Raw genomic sequence first — 23,409 nt, forward strand, 5'->3', positions numbered from 1 at the left:
GAAGAACTCATGAATACATAGTTACTTCTGCATTTTGAATGCTTATTAAATATTTTTATACCTGTTTGACACATCTTAAATTGCAAAATGTAGGCTGGATTCAGAAAGAACAACAATAACAAAAAAAGAGTCCTTCCATTTATAGGAAGGCATCAGTTCAGGGAACATTTTAGATGCCGTAAAGGAGATCTAACTTTTCTCTGTTTGCCTTTTCTCTGAGGCCTCCTAGATTTGGAGGGACAGAGGATTGTTTCACAGTGTGGGAGAAGTTGCAGCAATATGCAGAAAAAAATAAGGAATCCACTGAAGTTGCCTGTTCTCTGTCTTCTGATGAAATATTCCATCAAAGCACTCTGTCCAGGACAAATCTGGATCATATACTCCATCTTTAGACACAGTAAATATTCAAGTCATCATTAAATAACTGTGGCCCTATTCTTACCCAATTCTAGTTGTTTTGTATTCCACTTTAAGAATAGGTTTACAGGGTTCTGGCTTCTTTCCATCTTTGACCTGCTTCCCTAAAACAAAATATTGCCTTATTTTTATTTAAAATTGATTTGAAAGTTATCAAAATCTTAGAAATTATATTATGATCTTAACAATATATCCATGTATTAGAAAAGCAATATGTTCCATATGTTAGAAAATGTTGTTTCAAGATTCATTATTCATACATCTTAACGCTCATGCAAAAGACTTACTGAGAACAATCATCCCTATTCTCAACTTCTCAGGGTAACTCCTTATTGTTAGAGTGGATGGGAAATTGAAATTAGATGGGAGGTGGTGGCTAGGTGTTCCTAAAACTTCGATAGAGCATCACTGCTAGTAAATACTATAGCAAATACAGATAAATACACATACTCCTCGATTTATGGCCATAATGAAGCCTGCCCATTATGGTCATAACGTTAATTGAATCACTTTAAACAATTGAAACCTATCCCTCCTCTCCCCAATGCATTCATTAATCAAATGCAAGGACTGTTAAGAGTACATGAGGTACTTTGGGGGGGGGGGGTAGTGCAAGAAAAGACCACCTGCTTCTGGCCACCCAAGGCCTTCCTGCAGTGAGGCCTGAGATATCTCATGCTCCCCTTCCCACCCCTCAGGGCGCCCCTTAACTGCTTCGGCCTTCTCCGCACGTACTTTTCGAAGATTGGCAGAGCTCAGGGCTACATGGCAGAAAAGATTAGATTAGATTAGATTAGAATTCTTTATTGGCCAAGTGTGATTGGACACACAAGGAATTTGTCTTTGGTGCATATGCTCTCAGTGTACATGAAAAGAAAAGATACATAAAAAGATACATAAAAAGAAAAGAAAAGTGGCCTTATTCTCAGATGTAGGGGAAGCTGTTTTCTTTAGATCTTCTGTCCCCCTTTGCAAAAGGAGATTTAGAATAGAAGCCTGCAGGGGCAAAGGGGATGGAAACTTGCACCCCTGCAGGCCTCCATTCCCCGCTCCAAAAGCTTTTGCAAAAGGGGATGGAAGCCTTTGGAGATAAGATCTTGTGATCCTGCAGACCTCCGTTCTCAATGCCAAAAGCCTTTTGTGAAGTGGATGGAAGTCTTTGGGGGCGAGATCTCGTGCTCCTGCAGGCCTCTGTAATCTGTGCGAAAAGCCTTTTACAAAGGAGACAGAAGGGTGGTTAAGAACACAGGATCTTCCAAGGCAGCTTCACCAGCATATGAGAAGATAGACGCTTTTCAGCCATGTGGTCCTGAGCTCTACAGATCTATGAAAGGTAAGTGAGCGATTGGTGACAGGATGGGGAGGAACCGGTGGCCTAGCATAGCAGGGAGGGGGAATAGGCAGGGGGCATGAACAACTGTCGTGATGCTGCAATATTCATAACTTCAGGACTGGGTCATAAGTACTTTTCGGGGTGGTGTTTTAACTTTGAACCAACACTAAGTGAACTGTTGTGACTTGAGGACTACCTGTACTTCCCATCTTTCAGAATAGTCTTTGCTAAATCGAGTACGTAATGGAAAGAATGAGCAGGAAAATCTGTTTAGTCCAGTTTTGTTATAAGTGTTTAGAAATGGAGTCATCCCCATGTATTTTATAAGAAATGAGCATTTATCTAAAATAATCTTCAGTAATTGACACTTACTCAATTGAATAGAATTTAATATAACCTGTACCTGGAAAATGGCAAAGAATAAATAATCCTTTTTCGTCACACTAACACTATACTTAAATAAAGGTTTTATGTATAAGGACCAAATTAAAATCAATATTAGATATTTAAACACAATGAAATATTGTAACACTCTTATATTGTAGTAAAGACCTACAACCTAATTCTGAATGACATTTGGTTTTAATTTTTTAAAAGTCAAATTAGGTTTAACAGTAAAAAAAATGTAAAGTAAGACTGGCCATATGCAAATGGTGATTGCTGTTATTACTTACACTAATCTATGTATCTGATAAGAAGACACTGAAAAATCTTTTTGTATATATAAGAATATACAAATATTCTGTAACAATTTAGGCACATTTATTCATTGTAGGCACAATATGGGAGCAAATTCCATAGTATTTACTTCCAGATATGTATTGAAGTGCAACCTAAAGTATAGTGTACCAACATATTAAATACAAACACATACACTGTGAACTTACCATGGGGAGTGATTGTCTGCAATGGCTTAGTAGGATTCCTTACATTCCATATAGTCAAAGTGCCATCTGAATGGCTACAAATAAATTGCTTTCCTTCGTGATGCCAAGCTACAGAATGAATTGCCTGAGCAAAACAATAATAATTTAAAATATTAAGAAATATATAATTAAATTAAATTACTAAAACAGCATGGAGTCACAGGATTATGGTAGTATTTTTTCTGAGAAACATATTAAGAGGCACAAGTTACTGTGACTGCAGCTTATGTCATAAGATGGATCTGATGATATGAATGCAGCTCACAAATGCTTATGTATTTTAACACAATCTGTTAGTCAGAAAAAGTGCTGCCAAATTTTCTCACTACAGACTAACATGGCTTTTCTATTATAATATCTAAAATTAAGCATGGAGGAAACTAACAATAAATTGAACATAATATGCATGCATATGTATATAATATGCTTAAATACCCCAATGCAGTTAAATTTGGCATAAAACAATATTTTAATATAAAATTAATTCAAAAGGAAAAGTCTCCACATTTAAAGGACACATGTATTTATGCAGCTATATCAGTTATATCATTTAATGTCATTTGAGTTAATCATTTAAACTGTTCTAATGCAAATATTTTACACTGGTGAAAATTAGAAAAATAAACCTATATTCATATACAAATGGTTATTTATCACAGCCTGATAGACTGCAGCATATTGCTTACAGTTAAATATTACCACCTCAGTTTTACACTTGTAGATCATCATAAAATTATGATAGCCTGGTATATTTTTATTTTTGCAGTAATATATTTGCCCTCCCCCACCCCATGTAGCTTCTGAAAGATGTTCTTAGTTAGTTGTTAAGATCATTATATGCACACTTACTTCCATCTTACTTCCAACTTTTAAAATCTTTCTTATATTATGAATTTAAGAATTTGATGTATCAATTATAACTGCATTATGTGATTATCTATGAAGCACTTAGTTCATAAAACTCATAAAACGCTTAATTAGAAAGTCATAGCATGTTAAACACACACACAGTTCATCAATCTTTATGTATAATTGGAAAATAGGCTGATTTTATATAGCAAAAAACATCCTGATATATACTACAGGGAGAATCATTGTAGAAAAGAAAATCTGCAGTTAAATAACATTTGAATGTTATTTTAATAAAGTTCTGAACAAATCTACTTTCTAAACATATTAAAATGATTGCATTAATTAAACCATAACATATAAAATATGTAACATATTTACTACTAGTCTTAAACTGAAGATTTGGAGCATTACCAATGTTTAACAGGACAAAATGGCAACAATTTTTATTAGCAGCTAGAATCAACTAATGCAACAGAATTATCAAAATACTATATGTGGAACAAGATGCAGTTTGGACAACTAAAACACTGATATTGTTAAAAATCAGGAAAGAAGCATCACAAAGTTTTCAGTCTTCTTCAAAAATCTGTAACTATGACTTTAAACATGCAGTTTTTTTAAAAAAATACCTTTTTTCTAAAGCCATAGATTCTTTACATAGTACAATAATTTTAAGAATATTTTTGATATGCAACTAATTCAGCTGAGATATGCCTTAATAGATCCAATATTCCATGAAACAATACATTTGATCATGGAATACTAATATTTATAAGCAGTCTGTCTTCTCAGGAAATCCTATCCCTAAAGTGGTCTCTATAAGAAATCCCAGATTTTGTAACTTACTAGTACAGGGGTGTCAAACTTGTGGCCCATGGGCCAGATGCATCACACGATGGCCACGCCCACCCCCATTTTAGCGAAGGGACAGTCACAATATGTCACATGACGACAATGTGACACCATGACTCTGACACCCTTGTACTAGTACATTCAAATTTCATAACTATATAACCTCCAAACTACTACTATAATAGAGTCATGTGAAAAAGTACACTCTCTTTGAGTTCTATGGTATGTATCAGGATATACTAAAAATCATCTGGTCCTTAGCAGTTCCTAAAAGTAGGTAAATACGTCAGATGAACACCACCACATGACATATTATACAATATCATCATTTGTTTTACAAAAACTTTCAAGTGCCTTGTGGAATCACTCACCATTGCTTTGTGGACTAGCTTTGGTCTGCTTTTGGCTGGACTTAACTGTGACAGTTCTGGATTTTTAGTGAAGAGAATTGCTGGTGAATATTAATAAACCCACTAAACCACTGTTACGTATGCATGTGAGTGAGTGGGACAGAACAATGACAGTATAATTAGAAAAAGACTGAACAGGTACGGTTTGTTTGGAAGGGTTGCCAAGAGAAAGCCTCTTCTCTCTAAAAAGAACATGGCAGCACGGCTTAGGTTTGCAAAGTTGCATCTGAACAAATCACAAGACTGCTGGAACATTGTCCTTTGGACAGACGAGACCAAAATGAAAATGTTTGGCATAATGCAATGTCACGTCTAGCAGCAAAAACTAAACCCAGCACAAACATCTCATACCCAATTGTCAAGCACAATGGTGGAAGGGGGATGATCTGTGCTTATTTTGTAGCCACAGGACTTGGATTTCTTGCAGTGATTGAGTTGATCATGAACACCTCTATATACCAAAGTATTCTAGCGTCAAATGTGATGCCATCTAACCGACTGCTAAAGGTTGGCTGACATAATGCAACAAGACAACAATCACAAGCACAACAGCAAATCTACAACAGAATGGTTGAAAAAGAAAATAATTGTGGTGTTCCAGATCTCAACCTGATTGAAATGCAATGGTAGGACCTCAACAAAGCTGTGCATAAACAAATGCCCACAAACTTCAATGAATTGAAGCTATGTTGTAAAGAAGAGTGGGCCAAAATTCCTCCACAACAATGTGGAAGACTGATAGTCATATGGAAAATAGTTACTTCAAGTTATTGCTGCTAAAGATGGTTCTACAAACTATTGAATCATTAAGGTGTACTTAGTTTTTCACACATGGCTTCTCCATTTTGGCTTTCTGTTTGTAAAATAAATGTTGACATGGTAATAACATACCATGTGTTATTGTTCATCCAAGGTTGTATTTACTTACTTTTAAGAACTGCTAAGGATCAGATGATTTTTACTATGCCAATACACAAGACCAAAGAACTCAAAGAGAGGGTGTACTTTCTTTTTCACACAACCCTCTTATATAAATCACTAAATTGCAAAGAGAAAATAGATCAATTATACATCTTAGGACAAAATATGCTTGTGTTAAGAGAGCCCAATTCATTTAGCGTTATCCAATTTTGTGTATTGATAAATATTTGCTACTTACATACTGAAGTATTACTTATTTAGCACATAAAAAAATCACAGTGTCAAATAAAGGTGATGACAAGATCATGGTACCAAGTTGTTCAGGAATGTTTTTAGTAAAGGGGAGTAATAAGAGAAAGGTCTTAGCCTATCTTGTAACCTTTAGTTGAACAGTGCTACTATGACTACCGAAGATGTATGCATGATGTTATTCTTAATTATTGGTTTATAAGATTATATGTTTCTCTAATTGGCCCATGTATGCTTTTCAAAATTGTATAAAAGAGTCCATTCCAACCTGGGGTGTGCCCATTTAGAACTTGTTTCCAGATAAGTTTTTATTTGCAAATAAAACATTTCTTTTTCCCGCCATCTATCTGAAGTGGTTCATTGGGCCTGCACATCAGATAAAAGAACCTGAGCATTCTGGGTCAACACTCGTTTACTCAAAATGTCTATACTGTGCACAACTATATAATACTCTGCATATTATAAATACTACCATCATCCAATTAGGAAGGGCAATCTTATATTAGTTAAAAGTTTTGTTTGATTCTTTTACTCTTTCACATCTCATTTAAGATAGCATCTGTGCCTGTGGATCATGATTCATTTCTATGTTACTTACAAATTATTTCTTTTCCATTTTCATTTATGTAATTAATAAGAGTCAAACTAAAATTATCTAACATACCTTCCCTCTATTACTTTTGGTTCTCAAAACATCAGAAAACTTTAACACTAGTCTCCACATGCTGAACATTCACTGCATGACAAAAGAAACACTAAGAAGATAAAAGTATCACAACACTAATTAGGAGAAAAAAGAGAAATAAAACTAATTTACCAGCAAAATTTACCAGTAATTTACCAGTAAAAATAATCTCTTTAGGGACGACTTTCACAAAAGAGCAAAGAGAAGCAACCTTTTGAACAGGATGTTTTATTTTCTTCTGCAATCATTCTTTTTAAAATTCTGGAGAATTTCTACAAAAATTCTGTCATTTGACATGCAAACTTATTTTGTGGTACAGATAGATTACTAACACTAGATTGTACTTCTATCAGGCCATCACTAATTGCTGCTTACTACATAGTTGCAAATTGTTGCTGATACTTAACTATTTTTTCTGCAATGATGTCTCGCATGCATCTAATTAAAATGCTTACATTAGGAGGGCATACTATTCTTTTTCTTTACTTTATAGTACAAACTTCAGTAGATAGCGCATGGCACAAGAGCCAGCTGAGGAAGAAGAAAACAATTCACCGAACATATACTATCCACAATGTGGCAATTTTGAAAAGGGAAAAAACTGAGAACTGATACAAAATGCATAGCATTTCATTTGTCCAAAATTCTTTGCCATGAGAAATTCTTATTTACTTTAGAGGTGTGATTGAGTTTGAGAAAGAGGCAGTTTTGCTACAGCAAGATGAAGCAGATTCTACTCTGCTTCTCCAAACTTCATTTAGGAAAGGGAAGGAGAAAGGATTACATATGCAGAATGAAAACAAGAATATGCAAAATAGTTTGAAATAATTTTTTGAGTCCTCCAACAAATAAATAGTAATCTGAAAATAAGTATTAAAAAGTCAATCTCAAAGAATGCAATGATCTAATACAGCCAACAGAATCCTGGAGAACAAATCTCTTCAGAGAAACGAGGACAGGGCAGTAATAAACCGTAAAAATGTGGAAAGCAGCTGCTTATAAAATCCATAATTCCTTTTTTTGAATTGTAGATGCTATTGATGTATTCTGACAAGCAAGCAGATATTTGTTTGGTCATTACAGTAATCAGAAAGATTGTTTTAAAAAGCATTACACTTGAAAATAGGGATGATTGGAATATTGAAAGCATATATTTTGCTTCTCTCTGTGTCATTTTTAAAAGAAAAATTTGTAAAATCCAGTCATTTTGGGAATAAAGTGTTAATTTATTTTTCTATAGTATATTCGGTATTTCTATTTCCTAGTAAAAGCTGGTATTTTAAATGAAGAAAAATTGCTCTGTTCTAATTTTAACTATTATTGCAGTAGGAGTATAATGTCTCACTAGTTGAATAAGAAATGCTACAAACAATTCTTATTTTGAATCTCTTTAGAATATGCTATGTTGATATGTAAAATGTAAGCTTAAAGGTAAGCACTTCCAACTTACAGTGCATAGACTAGTATTTTAAATTCAAGAATTTTCTGACCATTTTTAAGTTCTTCAATCATAGGATAATAAAATTTCTAAGGAAATTAAATATATATGGGTATGTCCTTTCTAATAAAGCTATAAATACCTAACCTAATTACACTCACTAACCTTTGGATGTAGGGCATCCAGTCTTGGGGTACAGCAGAGGGCCACATTAGTGACATCACACATCACAAATAGGCTTCTGCCTCCTGAATGGACTGAAGACCCGCCATATGATGTCCTAAAAAAGGAAAATATTTTCTCTCTTTTACAGAATACTCCCTTAAAATAGCCAATATGCTCCTTGCTTTGGACTAATCATGGTTACCAAGGCAGCATCTACTGTGAAATACCAGAAATTGGAATTTCTGTTTAAATATCATGCTGATTAAACAAGATGAGAACAATTTACCATCTTAATACTTAGGTGGGATTTAATATAGCTCCAAGTGGGAGAGTAACTGTTCTTATGGAAATGTTAAGAGTAAAGAGTCTTCTTTTAATATAAAAGAGTACAATACAGTTCCATGTATATGTTTACATACAGTATATATATATATTGGTACAAATATATTTAATTCAGGAAACACAAAAGTGATTCAGAGAGAGAAATCAACATTTGGGTGGTGTCAGCTTGGAGCAGTCCTGTCTCTGAAGGATTGGGCCTCCAAAATCATTTGTTTCTTATAGGGATGAGGGAGATGGCAACAGCCAGAAATCTTTTTTTAAACTGTCATCTATGCCTGTTGCTGAATTAAATGATTAATTTGTGTGACACTAAATTGTGACCTCTCTGCTAATTGCCAGTTTAGTTGGAACCCAATTCAAAACTTTTAAAAGATTAAATGATTTGCTGCCAAGTTACCTAAAGGACTACCTTAATCTTACCAGATCATTTATACTAGGGGTGTCAAACTTGAAGCATCACATTATTGTCATTTGACATATCACAACTTTTTCCCCGGTTGCTAAAATGGGGGTGGACATGGCCAGCGCATGACACCTCCAGCCCACAGGCCATGAGTTTGACACCCCTGGTTTATACCTTCTCACCTGTCCTCATTTGAAACAAATCAGGGTGCTTGCTCTTTTTCCTCCATGCCTACAGAATCTCTGGAGTTCTTTACTAATTGAAATTGACCAAAGTCCCATCCCTATAGCCTTCAAGAAAACTTTCAAGACTCATACTGTTTGCTATTTCCTTTTTCTTACGTAACAGAATGGGTTTTGAATACTTAGGGGTAAATGTCCATTTTTTATGATTACCACCTTTAATGATATATTGCTATTAATTGCTGGTAAAATTTCATCCTATGATCAACACTGCTAAGACTTTATACCTTAAACCCAACCTAAATATTTTAAACATATACTAGCCTTGCATGTGCCTAAGAAAAAGGTCACTATTTTTTCATAATATTGAAAATATTATGACATATGCAGTTAATTATAAAAATAACAAGTTTCATTTCATAAAGAATCATAAATGTAGTGTGCTTTCCTTCCTTCCTCACATTTTCCTCATAAACGTTTTGTATGTTCTTGATAATAGGAAAATCCATCACCTATAGCCAACTGAGGTCTTCGCTATCTAGAAGAGACATAAATTTAAGTTCCCTTACAAAGAACCTTCCAAGTATAACAGGGCAAGGGCCAGAAAATCTTATATATAATGGGTTATAGTTCTGAAAGCAGACTTGCATATCACTGAAAAAGATGTTATTTTTATAAGATTATCAAACCAATATAGTTTAAACAAACTTTTATGACCTCCCTATCTTTTATCACCCACGGTATATCTGCTATACATGTTGCATAATGAATTACAGAACAGAATTTCTGCTATCACCGCATTAATTACTGTGTCCAGCAAACGTCCGCCTACCTAATTTAACTTACCTGAAATTTAAAAACAAAACATTAAGAAAGAAAAAGAGCTAGGCAATCTAATTATATGCATACAAAATTCACTCCGAAATTAGAAATAAGCTAATGAGGTAGCAAAATACGACAAAGTCAAAATGAAATATTACTAATTGAACTAATACAACAAAAGAAAGTTTTGTAGAATCCATCAATCAAAGAACTAATTCCCATATGCAGAATGCCAAATTTGGATCTAATAGATTTTTAAGTTATAGATATCACACATACACACAATCACAAGTTAAAAGAACTATATTATATTCCATATAATTCCTTTTTTTAAAAAAGCTTGAAACCTTGTTAATATCTATATCCCATCCATGCTGTCATTTGAGCATAAATGATGCTCAAAATGTTTTAGGCAACAATCCTATAGATACTTATATGAGAATATGAATGGTTCTTGCTTTAGGGGACATATGTTCTATAAAATTAGTCATGAAATTCTGTATTCTGGAATATGTCACAGCTGAAAAATATTTACATCTTATTTGAAGTAGGTGATGTGAACACCTACTGTACTTACCTATAGCAGAAAAGCAAATGTTTAAAACTGGAAAACTGTTATACAGATGGGAAACCACAGAGGAATTAAATTGCTATCGATGAACAGTTCAAGAATTCACTAAACCATTTCTAATAGGGCCATCCAGCCAGTTTGAAAACATCAAATGAGAGGTAGTTGGATAATGTTTTAGGAAAACTGTTTAATGGCGCTTGTCATTAAGAATATTTTACTGATTTTTAGCCTCAATCTCCTTTAATTAACACACATTAATCTTCTCCTTTCAGTTTCAATAGAGAACAATATACCCTTCTGCGATGTGATAGACTTTGTATATTTCTCTGCTTTCATATTTCCTCCGAATTTTCTATTTGTAAGATAAACAAATTACCATTCTTCATAAGGCTTGATTTCCAGAGGCCTCATAAATCTGGTCCATATCCTATGAACTCAGTGGAGGGTCTCTGTATACTTTTAAAATGTACTGCCCAAAATGGAATAAAATATAGTCATAGCTCGGCACTTGATGCGTCAAAACTCGTCGAATTCGGTATTCAACGTGTTTTGAAGCAGAAATCTTGTCCCGACGCTCATCTTTCTCCTGGTAGCTGACATGCAAAAAAGAACTTGCTGATGTTGGCTGCCTCGTGACTAGCTATTTCTTCTGGCCAAAATAGCAGGTCATGTGATAAGTCATGTGGTTTTCTCGGTAGCCAAGTTTGAGTATTTGGCACGTCTTCTGGAACGAATTACCACTGTACTCCAAATGTGGTTTAATCAATCAATCAGTACACAGGTAATTACTGACTCTTGATCTGGATGTAATTTGCCTTTATTAGTTGCTACATCACACAGATTGCTAACATGTACGACCGTTCTTCAGTTAGTGACCATTAGCAAATACCACAGTAATTTTAAAAAATCATTTTGTGACCAATGCATGCAATTACCACTAAATTTCATGCACCTAACAACAATGCATGCTGGAGGGAAAGTAACACTGGAATTACTACTGGCAGCTGAACAAGAGAACTTTGTCTGAATGAGATGGCAATGATCAGTAATATTTGTAACATGTCCCTCTCTGTCATGTGTTCACTTAGTGACCATTTTGCTTAACAGAACTTGGTCACTAAATGAGAAGTGGGTGTAGCTAGTTCTACACCATTTCTAAATTCTTATCATATGCACTACCACAAGCCAGATATTTAAGGATATTGAATAGCATTGGAATGGGAATGAAAATTTCTTACCACTCAACATTCCTCACACAATGATCAAAACCATTCATGAGGATACTTTGGATGTAGTTGTTCAATCAACTGCAAATATCCCAAATTATAGTACCGTCTAGTCCACATTTTTCTATTTTGTCCACAAGGCTATTATGAATCTCCTAGTCAAATGCTTTACTGAGATCAAGGCATATAACATCCACAGCTTTCCTTTGCTCTATTTAAGTTTAAGTTATTGAACTTCATGGCCAAATATGAGCATTTCCACCACTTGCTATATTATGAGAGAACCTGTATATGCAGTGCCCCAGCTACACAAAATATTTCTCATATATTGTTCAACTCTCAATTATATGCCCGATTAGGCTTAAATACTTATCATGCTTATTGAAAATAACAGCCCACTGAAATCTGAACCACAATCGTATTTTCTCTTGGGCTCAAATGTGCACACTGTGTTCAGAACAGTTAAATTTATAACTAAGGGATTCTATGAACCCGATATATTTAACAGATTGGTTGTCCCTGCAAGGGAGATTCATCTACCTGATTATTAACTCCTTGTGTTACTACATGGGTATTTTATCATTGTATTATCTCCTATCTATTTCATTCTGAAATTAGGCTATGTATTTTATTTTATTGATAAGGTTACAAGACTGATCAGTCAGTAAACTACTTCTACTACATAACTAGTCATAAAAGGGAGAAAATTATCTGACAAAGCAATGCTACTAAAAGCTCACTTATTCTGGTTTAGTAACTAGTTTCTTGCTTCTATAGATATTAAACTGATTGATCCATGATTTCTTAGATACTTCGTTCTCCTTTCTTTAAAAGTTGCAATTTTTATTATTCCCCAGTTTTTTTGCACCTTTCAAAGATTGCAGTTAAGAAATAATAATAATAATAATAATAATAATAATAATAATAATAATAATAATAATAATAATTATTATTATTATTATTTTATTTCTATACCACCCTTCTCCCGAAGGACTCAGGGCGGTGTACAGCCAATTTAAAAACACAAGACACAACAATAATTAAAAATTAAAATAATTAAATAGATTTGGCCGATTTAAAACCCTAAAAATTAAAATACCCCAATTTAAAATTTTTATATTGACAGCCCTGCCTGGTGGAACAACAGGGTCTTCAGTGCGCAGCGGAACACCCGGAGGTCGGAGATCTTACGTATTTCCGGGGGCAGTTCATTCCACAGGGCTGGGGCTCCCAGAGAAGGCCCTCCCCCTGGGTGTCGCCAGCCGACATAACTTGGCTGATGGCACCCTGAGGAGACCCTCTCTGTGGGAACGGACTGGTCGGTGGGAGGCTATTGGTGGCAGAAGACGGTCTCAAAGGTACCCGGGTCCTATGCAAATGTTAAGATAACTTTTGCAAGTTTTAAAACACTCATTTTCCTTATTAATGCTCTCCACAAAATCCTACATACCAGGAGAAAATAGGTCTGACCCTCCCACTTGGAAGGCAAGCCCAAATTATGGGTTAGGGTCATATGAGGTATCCCAATCACCTCATAATCCAAGTATACAGGGATGGTTAAAACACATAATCTACTCTGTCCTCTATATATGAGATATAATTTTAGATACTACAATATTTAAAGCCATTTTACTAACCGTTAAATTTCTATGTCAATCAATAAATTGAATATTTTCCTGCTTTATTAAGATGACTGTATCTAGATATATTTTTTCCATAAATATAAATAACAATGAGTAAACATTTACTAAATAATAATTCTTCTGCAAAACTCGAATAGTCAACAAAATTACAGTATGATTCAAAACATGCCAGACTTATAATTATTTTACCTCATCATGTGTGTATCTGTATTCCGCCTTCTTGCATTTGAGATCCCATAATGCCACTGTTCCTGATTCAAAACCAATCAACAGCTGTAATAAATTACAAGTTATATTAATGTCACTCTAGTACATAATAATCAGTGCAACTTTATGGCTCACCAAATTACAATTCACTACTATAAGCACATCTGCATGTTATATAATTAATATTTCAATAAGTATTATAGACAAATGATAACTGAGATATCATTTGTTTGGGACATCTAATAATTGGATATTCTGATACATATAAATATTCTATAAAGGTAGTCCTCGACTTACAACAGTTCACTTAGTCACCGTTCAAAGTTACAACGGCATTGAAAAAAGAGACATATGACCATTTTTCACACTTATGACCATTGCAGCATCCCCATGGTCACGTGATTTACATTTGAATGCTTGATAACTGATTCACATTTATGATCGTTGCAGTGTCCCAGGATCATGTGAGCACCTTTTGCAACCTTCTGACAAGCAGGTTTTCCAATGGAGAAACCAGATTCACTTAACAACCGGGTTACTAATTTAACAACTGCAGTGATTCAGTTAACAAATGTGGCAAGGAAAGTCGTAAAATGGGGAAAACCCATTGAACAAATTTCTCATGTAGCAACATTAATTTTGGGCTCAACTGTGGTTTTAAGGTGAGGACTACCTGAATTTTATTTATTTAGCGTATGGAAAATACATGGACTTATAGTGGTTCAAATGGTAATATCCAGTCCACCCAGCCATTCAAGGACAGGGTGGTCTATGTTGAAAAAAATCAGACATTGGGCGGGTATAAGATCTTGATGCACATTCAGACACAATGTGATGGATATTTTGTTGAGGAGCACCACAGTCACACTGAGGCGGAGAGACAAGACCCCATTAAAAAATTAGTCCTGGCAGACCCCATGTTGGGTACAGATCCTGCTCAGAGTTGACCAATGCTGGTGAGGAAGGTCAAAGCCTGGCACCTTTTGTGTAGGGTCCTCTATGTAACTGTCTATATCTGGGCGTTCAGCAGCCCATTTGGCTTTCCACTGTGTGTTGATGTCAAAGTTGTTAAACAGCTGTTGAGCGAGTACCAGAGAGGGCTTCCTGGATTTAAGCCTGCCAGTTGATAGATGAGGAAGATCAGCGTGCACAGGAAGAAGTGAGTTTCTCATAATTTTGTTGTACTCCTTCACTAAGGCTTCCTGCCTTCGTAGAGCTGGTGGTGCAATGTGGCTCAAGATGGGGAGCCAACAAGTAGGAGTAGATTTTATGCAACTGCTTATGATCCTCATTGTATCATTTAGTCTACCTGAATATGCTCATGATATCCTAGACCTAGAAAGTTTGTAAATTGTAGATGAGCTTAGAAAGAACAAGATGCTTATCTCTGCTGTTCTGAATGGTCACCTCTCTAATCATTCACATGTCCTTTCCATTATTGTACACAATCTTATCTTGCTGCATCCCAAAGTCATGTCTTTTCTGTGGCAGTACTAGTCCTATAGAACAGCATCATCCCAGAGATTACGATGGCCGTGATTCTGGGTGTTCTTCCAAGTATTTAGGCTACCTGCTTAGGCAAACTCTGCTGGTTAAATGTGGTTAAATTATTCTGTATGAGTTTGACTGTATTTGTGGCCTTGGCATTTAATACTTATTGTTATTGTGGCTTTAACCTTTGTATGTCACCAGAGTCACATTGGGAAGATGGGTAACCTTACAGATTATTTGAATAAATAAAATATGCATTATGCACTTTCACAGGTGCTATTTTTCTTAATGCAGACATGCAAGCATGAGTCCAGCCCTCTCCACTTCACTGAACCCTGGAAACTGCCATAGCAACCACAGAAGTTTAAAAACTGTTCTGACAGATACCTGGAAAAAGCATAGGAAACTAAATAAAAAACTATAGTTACAAATACACAACTTATTCTTCCTCTTCATCATACTTGTACATGGCAAACTTGCTAATTCAAGAAAGCAAATTATATATCTGGAGAAAACAGAAAAATAGTGCAACCAATCCAAAGGAATGTTACTCAAGAGTAATTTATACCTCAGGATTCTGTTAAAACAGTCCATCTTACAGTAGTTTTAGGCCACCCTGGAGTCCGTTTCCTGGCCTGGTCTGTACCTTGGAGTTCAACACATCCCTTGATAGTTTATTGACTCAAGCTGCTTTATCTGTCAAATACTAGATTAACTAAATTAATTCTTACAAGAATTTAACCTGTAAGAAGTTAAACTCAATTTCAAAACAACGGACTAGTCCTCAATATGTAAAGTGCAGCCACCCTCCTGGTTAATTAAGGCCTCCCAGCAGACAATATATAATTGGATTCAAATGATGTGAAAAGCTTCCTTGAAGAGGGAAGTGATATCTCCAGCTCTTAAATAGTCTGTGGTCCCTCCCCTTCTCAAAAAACCTTCCAAGGACAATTTTTATCTGGCCTTCTTTTGGGGGAAGGCTGTTGAAAAGAGGGCAACTACAGAATAAATGGATTATCAGGAGTCCTTCCAATTAGCTTTCAGAGCAGGATATAGCACTGAGACAGCACCAAATGTATTTTTAGATAACCTCTGATTGGTCTGGGATGGTAGTCACATATACATCCTAGCCCTTATTGAGCTCTTAGTCATGATTTGATGTCATCAATCATGGCACCTTTTTGAAGTGCTTCAATGTTTAGGAGTGGTATGTTAGCAAACATGCCAATACTTCTTCTAGAATTTCTTAAACTTAACTGAGGATGCAAAAATGGCATTCAGATTTTGAAGACTATTTTAAGAATATATCATATGACTTAAGAAACTCTCTACATAACAATGATTCAGTAGAAAATATGTCAAGAGTGTCTGTTTTATCTTAACTTACTTCCTTTTTTTAGATCTAATGACACAATAATTTTAGTGGCAAGACCAGTTTTTTCCCGAAGTCAGTTTCTAAAATGTGAACTGAATCATCTTCCTAGCATTTTAAAAAAATAAACCAGGATTATATTACTTTTTTTCCCCCATAGTGTTATTTGGCCTCTTTTGTAACTTATGGTAGATAACTTTTTTCTCCTTCTGCAAACTATGAGGGCAAAAGCTGAAACTCAGTACAACTTGTATAACTGTCTTTTCTGTTCATATGGAAGGATGTAGGTAAATAGGTAGGTAGACAGGCAAACAGATATCTACATATATAGAGAGACAGTAAACCCATATACTGCACTGATTTATATGGCATGCTTAATTCTTTATTGGCTCAAGTGGATACGGAGCAGAAAATGGTAAAAATTGATTTGGAAAAATAAATTATTCCTCTGCACTTTTCTGCATTCAGTTTCTAAAATGGCTAGTCTCTTTTTCTTCTTTCAGAAAGTAAATCTACCTGCAATTTTGTATCTGACTCAAAATGTACAACATAGTGCTAAATTACTCACTACTAAAGTGAGTAACTATTGGAAGATTTAAGAACCACTTAAGATAACAAAACATCACCAAGCACATTTATCTCCTTAAATGTACCAATACAGTCTGCAGCTAAATCACTACATACTTGAATGAAATCCCTTATAAAATGTACCCTGAAATTAAGCAAACAAAGATGACAAGGAAAAAGATTTACAAATACAACAATTCATTTAAAATAAACCCTAAATATAATAGAAAGCTGCATTTCCCTTTGCTCAGCTCATAACAATGCTGCATGGGTTCTTCAATCTTACCTAGCAGCAAACATTTCATCAGGCTACATTATTTGAAGATGATGCAGTTAGTAGTTCCCCAAAGGATGGTCTTGTTTTGTCCTGGTTTATCTCCACTTGATTGGGAAAGGAGAAGCCTTTGCTAATTAGCTTCAAAGGCTGTTATTGCATACGACCAAAGAAAAGTAAATACTTGCTTGAAGACTTTTAGTTTTAGATAGAATGGGTTTTTGCTAGTACCTCAAATCAGCTCCAGTATATCTACTGATAGAATTTACTACATTTTTATTGAGATAAATAAATAAATATGGATTGATTTAATGTGGTTTCTTCCCTTCCCCACATCTAATAAGATTTCAGGAATAAAACAGTTTTTTAATGATTCTAAGAATATTTTTAAAAATTCAAAGAGGACCAAGATGAGGTAAAAAAAAACACAGATGAAAACTACTTATGAAGAACACACAAAAGCTTAGATCTGTGCTTTGGACCAACCAATATCATTTTGGAATTTGAGGTTCTCAATCTGATGTTTTTACTTCTCAAAATGGTTTAAGTCATTGCATAAATTGGTCACAAATACATAGAAGATCAATTTTTAAATCCAAAATCAGATATCAGAGAAGATTTTTCCAATATTTAAATTTATCCTGCTAACAAAACCATTCTGCATTATATTCCAACTAATAAAACTGCATACAAACTGAATGACAAAACTAGAAAATTACTGACATAGATCTTCCATACAAAAGATGTAAATTACCTAAAAATATCAACCAAAAATTTATGTTGGAATTTTGGCTGATGTCTTCAAACTTTATTTGCTAGTCCAATTTTCTGCCAGTTTAAGGAACTTTTCATCTTTTGACTGCTTTGCTATTTAATTAATAAGCAGATAATACTGTTTAAATTATTGGTCCAAAGGTAAAAATAAACTTGGATCACTCCCTCCCCCTTCTGAAGGGTAGCAATATAATGAATATGTACAGTATATAGGGACATTTTACCTGAGTAATATTGACATAGTTAAAAATCGCAATGAGCTTATAAGGAACGGGCAATGTTGTCAAAATGAATATTACTTCCTAGATAAGATGTGTGCTTAGATATCCTAGATCAGTGATGGCTAACCTTTTTGCCATTGCGTGCCAGGATAGGATGGGGGGGGCGGGGGAGGTTTGCACACACGCGTGCCCACACCCATAATTCTATGCGTCCTGCCCTGCGCGCGCAACCCCCCCTTCCCCCTGCTCCTGGCACGCAATGGCCAGGTAGGCCCGTTTTTCTTTCTCACCTGGCTCCAGATCCTCTCTATGCATCTGGGGAGGGCGAAAACAGCCTTCTCTACCCCCTCTCTAGGAGTCTTTGGAGGCTGGGGACAGCAAAAAAGTCACTTCCTATCCAACCGGGAGTTGGGAAATTCAGGCCTCCGGAGGGCCTCTGAGGGGTGGGGAAGGCTGTTTTCGCCCTCCCCAGATGCATAGAGAGGATCTGGAGCCAGGTGAGAAAGAAAAACGGGCCTTCCCCACACCCCCCAGGCCCTCCGGAGGCAGGAAACAGCCTGTTTCCCTACTTCTGGTGGGCCCAAAAGGCCCGAAAATTATCTAGCCGGCATGCGCATGCGCACCAGAGCTGAGCTGGCATGTCCACTGATATGGCTACGCGTGCCATAGGTTCGCCATCACGGTCCTAGATAATATATGTGCTTAGAAAGATATCCCTTCGAATACCTTTGAAGTATTTCAAGCAAACTGATAAATTCTTTAAAATATTTGTAATGTGAAGCATAACCTAGATTTTATTCAACCCAATTACGGCTATTATATGATGAAATGGATTAGTTTTCCTGACTTTCAGTCTTATCATTGGCATGCATTATTTATATTATTTTAGGAGAGTCTGGATTATATAAAACAGAGAATGGGAGTATACTCAATTAAACATCCTGATTTCCCAATTTTATCCAAATGCATTAGCAGTATCAGAAATTCCTGATTATTAACAATAATTATTGTTATTAAACTATATTTTGGAATATTCTAAATAGTGTTTTTAGTAGACAATCAAAGAATATTGTTAAGGTGGATGTTTTTTATTTACAAACTTTGAAATAAAGAACTGAAAACCCCTATCAATATCAATAGTTAAGTGTCTTAAAGATACTCTTTAGAAGAGACTAATTCAACAACTCATGCAGAAAAATCTAATCTATGTGGTTATTGAGAGTGAATAACTTGAGGGTACACAACAACACTTTTTCTCACCATTTCACCCAAGAATATTATAAAGGTTGACTGTCAATTTCACTAGGCTCAAAGTAGGCAATGGTTGGAGGGGGGAGGAACCACTTATGTACATGCCATCAATTTAACCCACTGTTGTCCCATTTTCATTATTTCATTTCATTATTTTATAAATATAGTTTGGAAAAAAGCGATATATTTAAAGTTGTTCATTGAATCTGGCAAAAAAAATGGAATTTATCATTTTATGAATATCTATGGACTTACAAACTTATGGTGTAGCAAACAGGATTCTTTTAGCATGGAAAAATACAAACACAGATAATATGGTGTGTGTTAATTGTCTGCTATTTACTGAAGCAATGGAAAGACTGATTATTATTAAAACTGAGTTATTCTGTGTGATTCAGAATGTAATACAGGTAGTCGTCAACTTATGATCATAATTGAGCCCAAAATTTATGTTGTTAAATGAGAAATTTGTTAAGTGAGTTTTGCCCCATTTTATGTCTTTTCTTGCCAAATTTATTAAGTGAATCACTGCAGTTGTTAAATTAGTAACACAGTTGTTAAATGAATCTGGTTTCCCCATTGACTTTGCATGTCAGAAGGTTGCAGAAGGTGATCACATGACCCCAAGACACTGCAACCGTCATAAATGTGAGTCAGTTGTCAAGCATCCAAATGTAAATCACGTGACCATGGGGATGCTGCAATGATTATAAGTGTGAAAATTGGTCATAAGTCACTTTTTTCAGTGGTGTTGTAACTTCGAACGGTCATTAAGTGAACTGTTGTAAGTTGAGGACTACCTGTACAGTGTTTCATAACTACAGTAGTCATATTCATTACAACATGTTTTTGTTTTCTTGTGTTTTTGCTATATTTGGCTTTTTTTACGTGTTAAAGTAATAAAAATAATTTAATGTTTAAAAAAGTAACCAAATGTTTTGGTAATTGCTTGCAATAATACAAACACACGCTAAAGTAAACATCTGAGCATTTACTAGAGTTTCCATTTATTTGTTTTAGAAGCATAACATGTCAAAAGTACAATTATGAATAGTCAGTAGACAAGCTTTCAAATAGCCACTGGGGATATAATTGCAAAAAATACATTGTTCTAATGCTTGATATATGTAAAGTGATTCCTGGGACAATAAATAAAGCATTTGTCATACTTTAGTACTAAAGGAGAATCTTCTTTAATATAATTTAGGTTTGGTTTAATGTGTTTTTTTTTAAACATACCTTGCCTTCATCCATTGGATTGTCACTAATATGGACAACAGGTCCTGGATGAGATTTGGATGACCTAAAAATTTAAACAATATTTTTAAGAAGCAAAAATACAGATTTATAGAATATTATATCATTTATAGTGTAAACTCCAATATCGTTATTAAGCAGACTGACTTTCCATTCATGAGCCAAAGTCAAGGTGCTAGTCATATCTTAAAACCCTAAAGAAGGAACAGGCAACTTTTTCCTTCCTGGGGTGGTCATGGGGCACTAATTCTTTCCACTCTGTTGGAGACCATAGTGGATAGGCAGAATTGAAACTGAAGATATTTCATGTGATCTGGCCACCACTCTGCTGCTGCTGCTACCCATTTGCTAGCTCCCAGCTGCATTCCATCCACTCACCTATAAGGCCGCGCTTTGACTGAGGTGGTAGTGGGTAGCCCAGCCTGGGTCCCCTCATACAATGATGCCACCACTTCCTCAGACTGCTCTAGGCAAGGGGTGAGCGTTAGGTAGGCACAGAAAAGCATTTTCTCTCCTCACCCTTCTGCCAACCAATTGAAGGACAGCACGGCAACTGAGCAAAGCCGGACCCAACTTTTCAGTTTTCAGCTATTATATTTTCACTTGGTAGAATATTTTAAGTCCTTTGATCTGGTCAATCCTTATTTATTTTATTTTTGTTTATTTATTTATCTATTAAATTTATTTGCTACCCATCTTGTATTGAAACATCTCTGGATGGCTTAAGTTGTTCACTGAACTACAGATTTGCAATTTATGTTATATTGCCTTCAGCTCCAGGGCCCTAAATAAAAGTGTGGTTTATAACAAATAAACAGAATTTAAAAAGCTTTAATGAAACGAAAGAAACATAAGAAAAAGAAATATATGAAAAAATAAATTCCCTCTTCATCACAAGTATAGAACGTTTTAGTAACTTATCACCTTTTCTCTTTTTCCCATATCTCATATCTTATCTATAAACAAATCCTTAAAATCTTGTCATTCAATCCTGATCAACAAAACTCTATTAAAGGTTATTGTAGATTAACATATCTATTTTAACCTTGATAAAATAAACCAAATCATATTCTTTCCTTTTACTAATTTTGATCTTTAGTCCCTTCAAATACATAGTCCTCAACTTATGACCACAACTAGGACAGAATCTCAGTTGTTAAGCAAAGCAGTCATTAAACTAGATTTCACACATTCTTGTTGTGGTTGTTAAGCAATTTCATGGTCGTTAAGCAGACAGAATCTGAGGAAAGGCATGCAGGGGTACCTCAGAGGGTGGAGAAAATCTCTGGGAGGCCCAGCACAGGCCACAAAGCCCACTGGCACATGAAAACCTTAACCAGCTGTAAAAATCACCAGTACATGGAAACCTGTTGCAGGTTCACTTGCCAACTCTACATTCTGTTCTGATCATTGGCTCCACTTTTCACAGTGGAGCTTTTTAAAAGAAAGTATAGAAAAGAAAGAAAATGAAAACGAGGAAGAAATGATGAACTGAAGAGCAGCTCATCATTTCTTCCTTGTTTTCATTTTCTTTCTTTTCTATATTTTCTTTTTATTGTTTTCTTTTGTGAGTTTGCATTAGTTTTTAATTGTAATTTTTAAAATTTCCACTTAAAAGAGCATAACCTTAAAAATTATTTAACACCCACTTATTCAATAAAGGTAACTACTTTTTTCATTATCTACTAACATTTTTATTAGCAGATACTTTTCTGCATCCCTGTTGTGAGGATGAGGTGGGTAAATCAGGTGAGCATGCTGGAAAATTGGGCAGAAACATTATGCAGAATACGGATCCCCACATTATTCAAAATCCCACCTCTCCGTTTAGCCCACTTTCCTATTATGTATCTCATTCAATATTCATTCACCTTTTTTACAGGCAAAATGAAATGCTACTGGGACTACTGGAAGAGAACAGTTTATTATATTCATGGGTCTATAATAAATTATAAATGAGTTTAGGAATAGAGTACAGTTTTATGCATATAACCACTTAAAATAATATTGGAATAGTTGTTATTTTAGCAACAATATTTTCTCTGAACAGATTTATTATTTTATGCAATGCCTATACCTACTGGACAGCAATAGTCAAAGCATCAAAGACACAGTAAAAATTAAAAGCATAATTTAATGTATGTGTATATGTTAAAGAACAGGGTCCAAATGGACTATATCCTTTTTTTTTTAACCCATGTCATACTCACAGTTCAATGGCTTTATTCCACATGATGACATAGCCTGAGAGAGTGAAAGACTCCACATTGACAATGTGTATATTTCCTCTTTCGGTACCCACATACAACCATTTACTCTGGAAAGGGATATGGCAAAATGTTATCCTGAAAGAGAACATATTAAAAAATATAGTAAATACTAAATACTAAAATCGGACAGTAGAATATGATGAATGCATAGTTTGAAAATAAAATAAATGCAGACACAAAATTATCAAAAGCACATAGAGTTAATTCAACATTATCCAAACTGCTTTTTTAAGCTAAGCACAAATTTTCAACTTCATGAACAATGTTATTTTCTAAACGTGCCTCTAT

At 35.0% G+C, this 23,409-nt stretch overlaps 1 protein-coding gene across 3 annotated transcripts in view; it reads right to left on the minus strand.

The window, feature by feature from the left end:
- STXBP5 (syntaxin binding protein 5) overlaps positions 1–23,409 on the minus strand; it is a 112,394-nt gene that overhangs the window by 40,356 nt on the left and 48,629 nt on the right. For all 3 annotated transcript variants that reach the window (XM_070932659.1, XM_070932658.1, XM_070932660.1), the window contains exons 5-9: positions 23,062–23,196; positions 20,834–20,897; positions 13,627–13,710; positions 2,638–2,761; positions 443–521 (exon numbers count right to left, since the gene is read on the minus strand). In XM_070932659.1, the coding sequence (XP_070788760.1) occupies positions 443–521; positions 2,638–2,761; positions 13,627–13,710; positions 20,834–20,897; positions 23,062–23,196 (486 nt within the window). The remainder of the gene's footprint in view (positions 1–442; positions 522–2,637; positions 2,762–13,626; positions 13,711–20,833; positions 20,898–23,061; positions 23,197–23,409) is intronic.

Source organism: Pituophis catenifer, unplaced genomic scaffold (genome assembly GCF_029215685.1).
Source record: "Pituophis catenifer annectens isolate HBS135680 unplaced genomic scaffold, rPitCat1.0.hap2 SCAF_1, whole genome shotgun sequence".
NCBI classification, from domain to species: Eukaryota; Metazoa; Chordata; class Lepidosauria; order Squamata; family Colubridae; genus Pituophis; species Pituophis catenifer.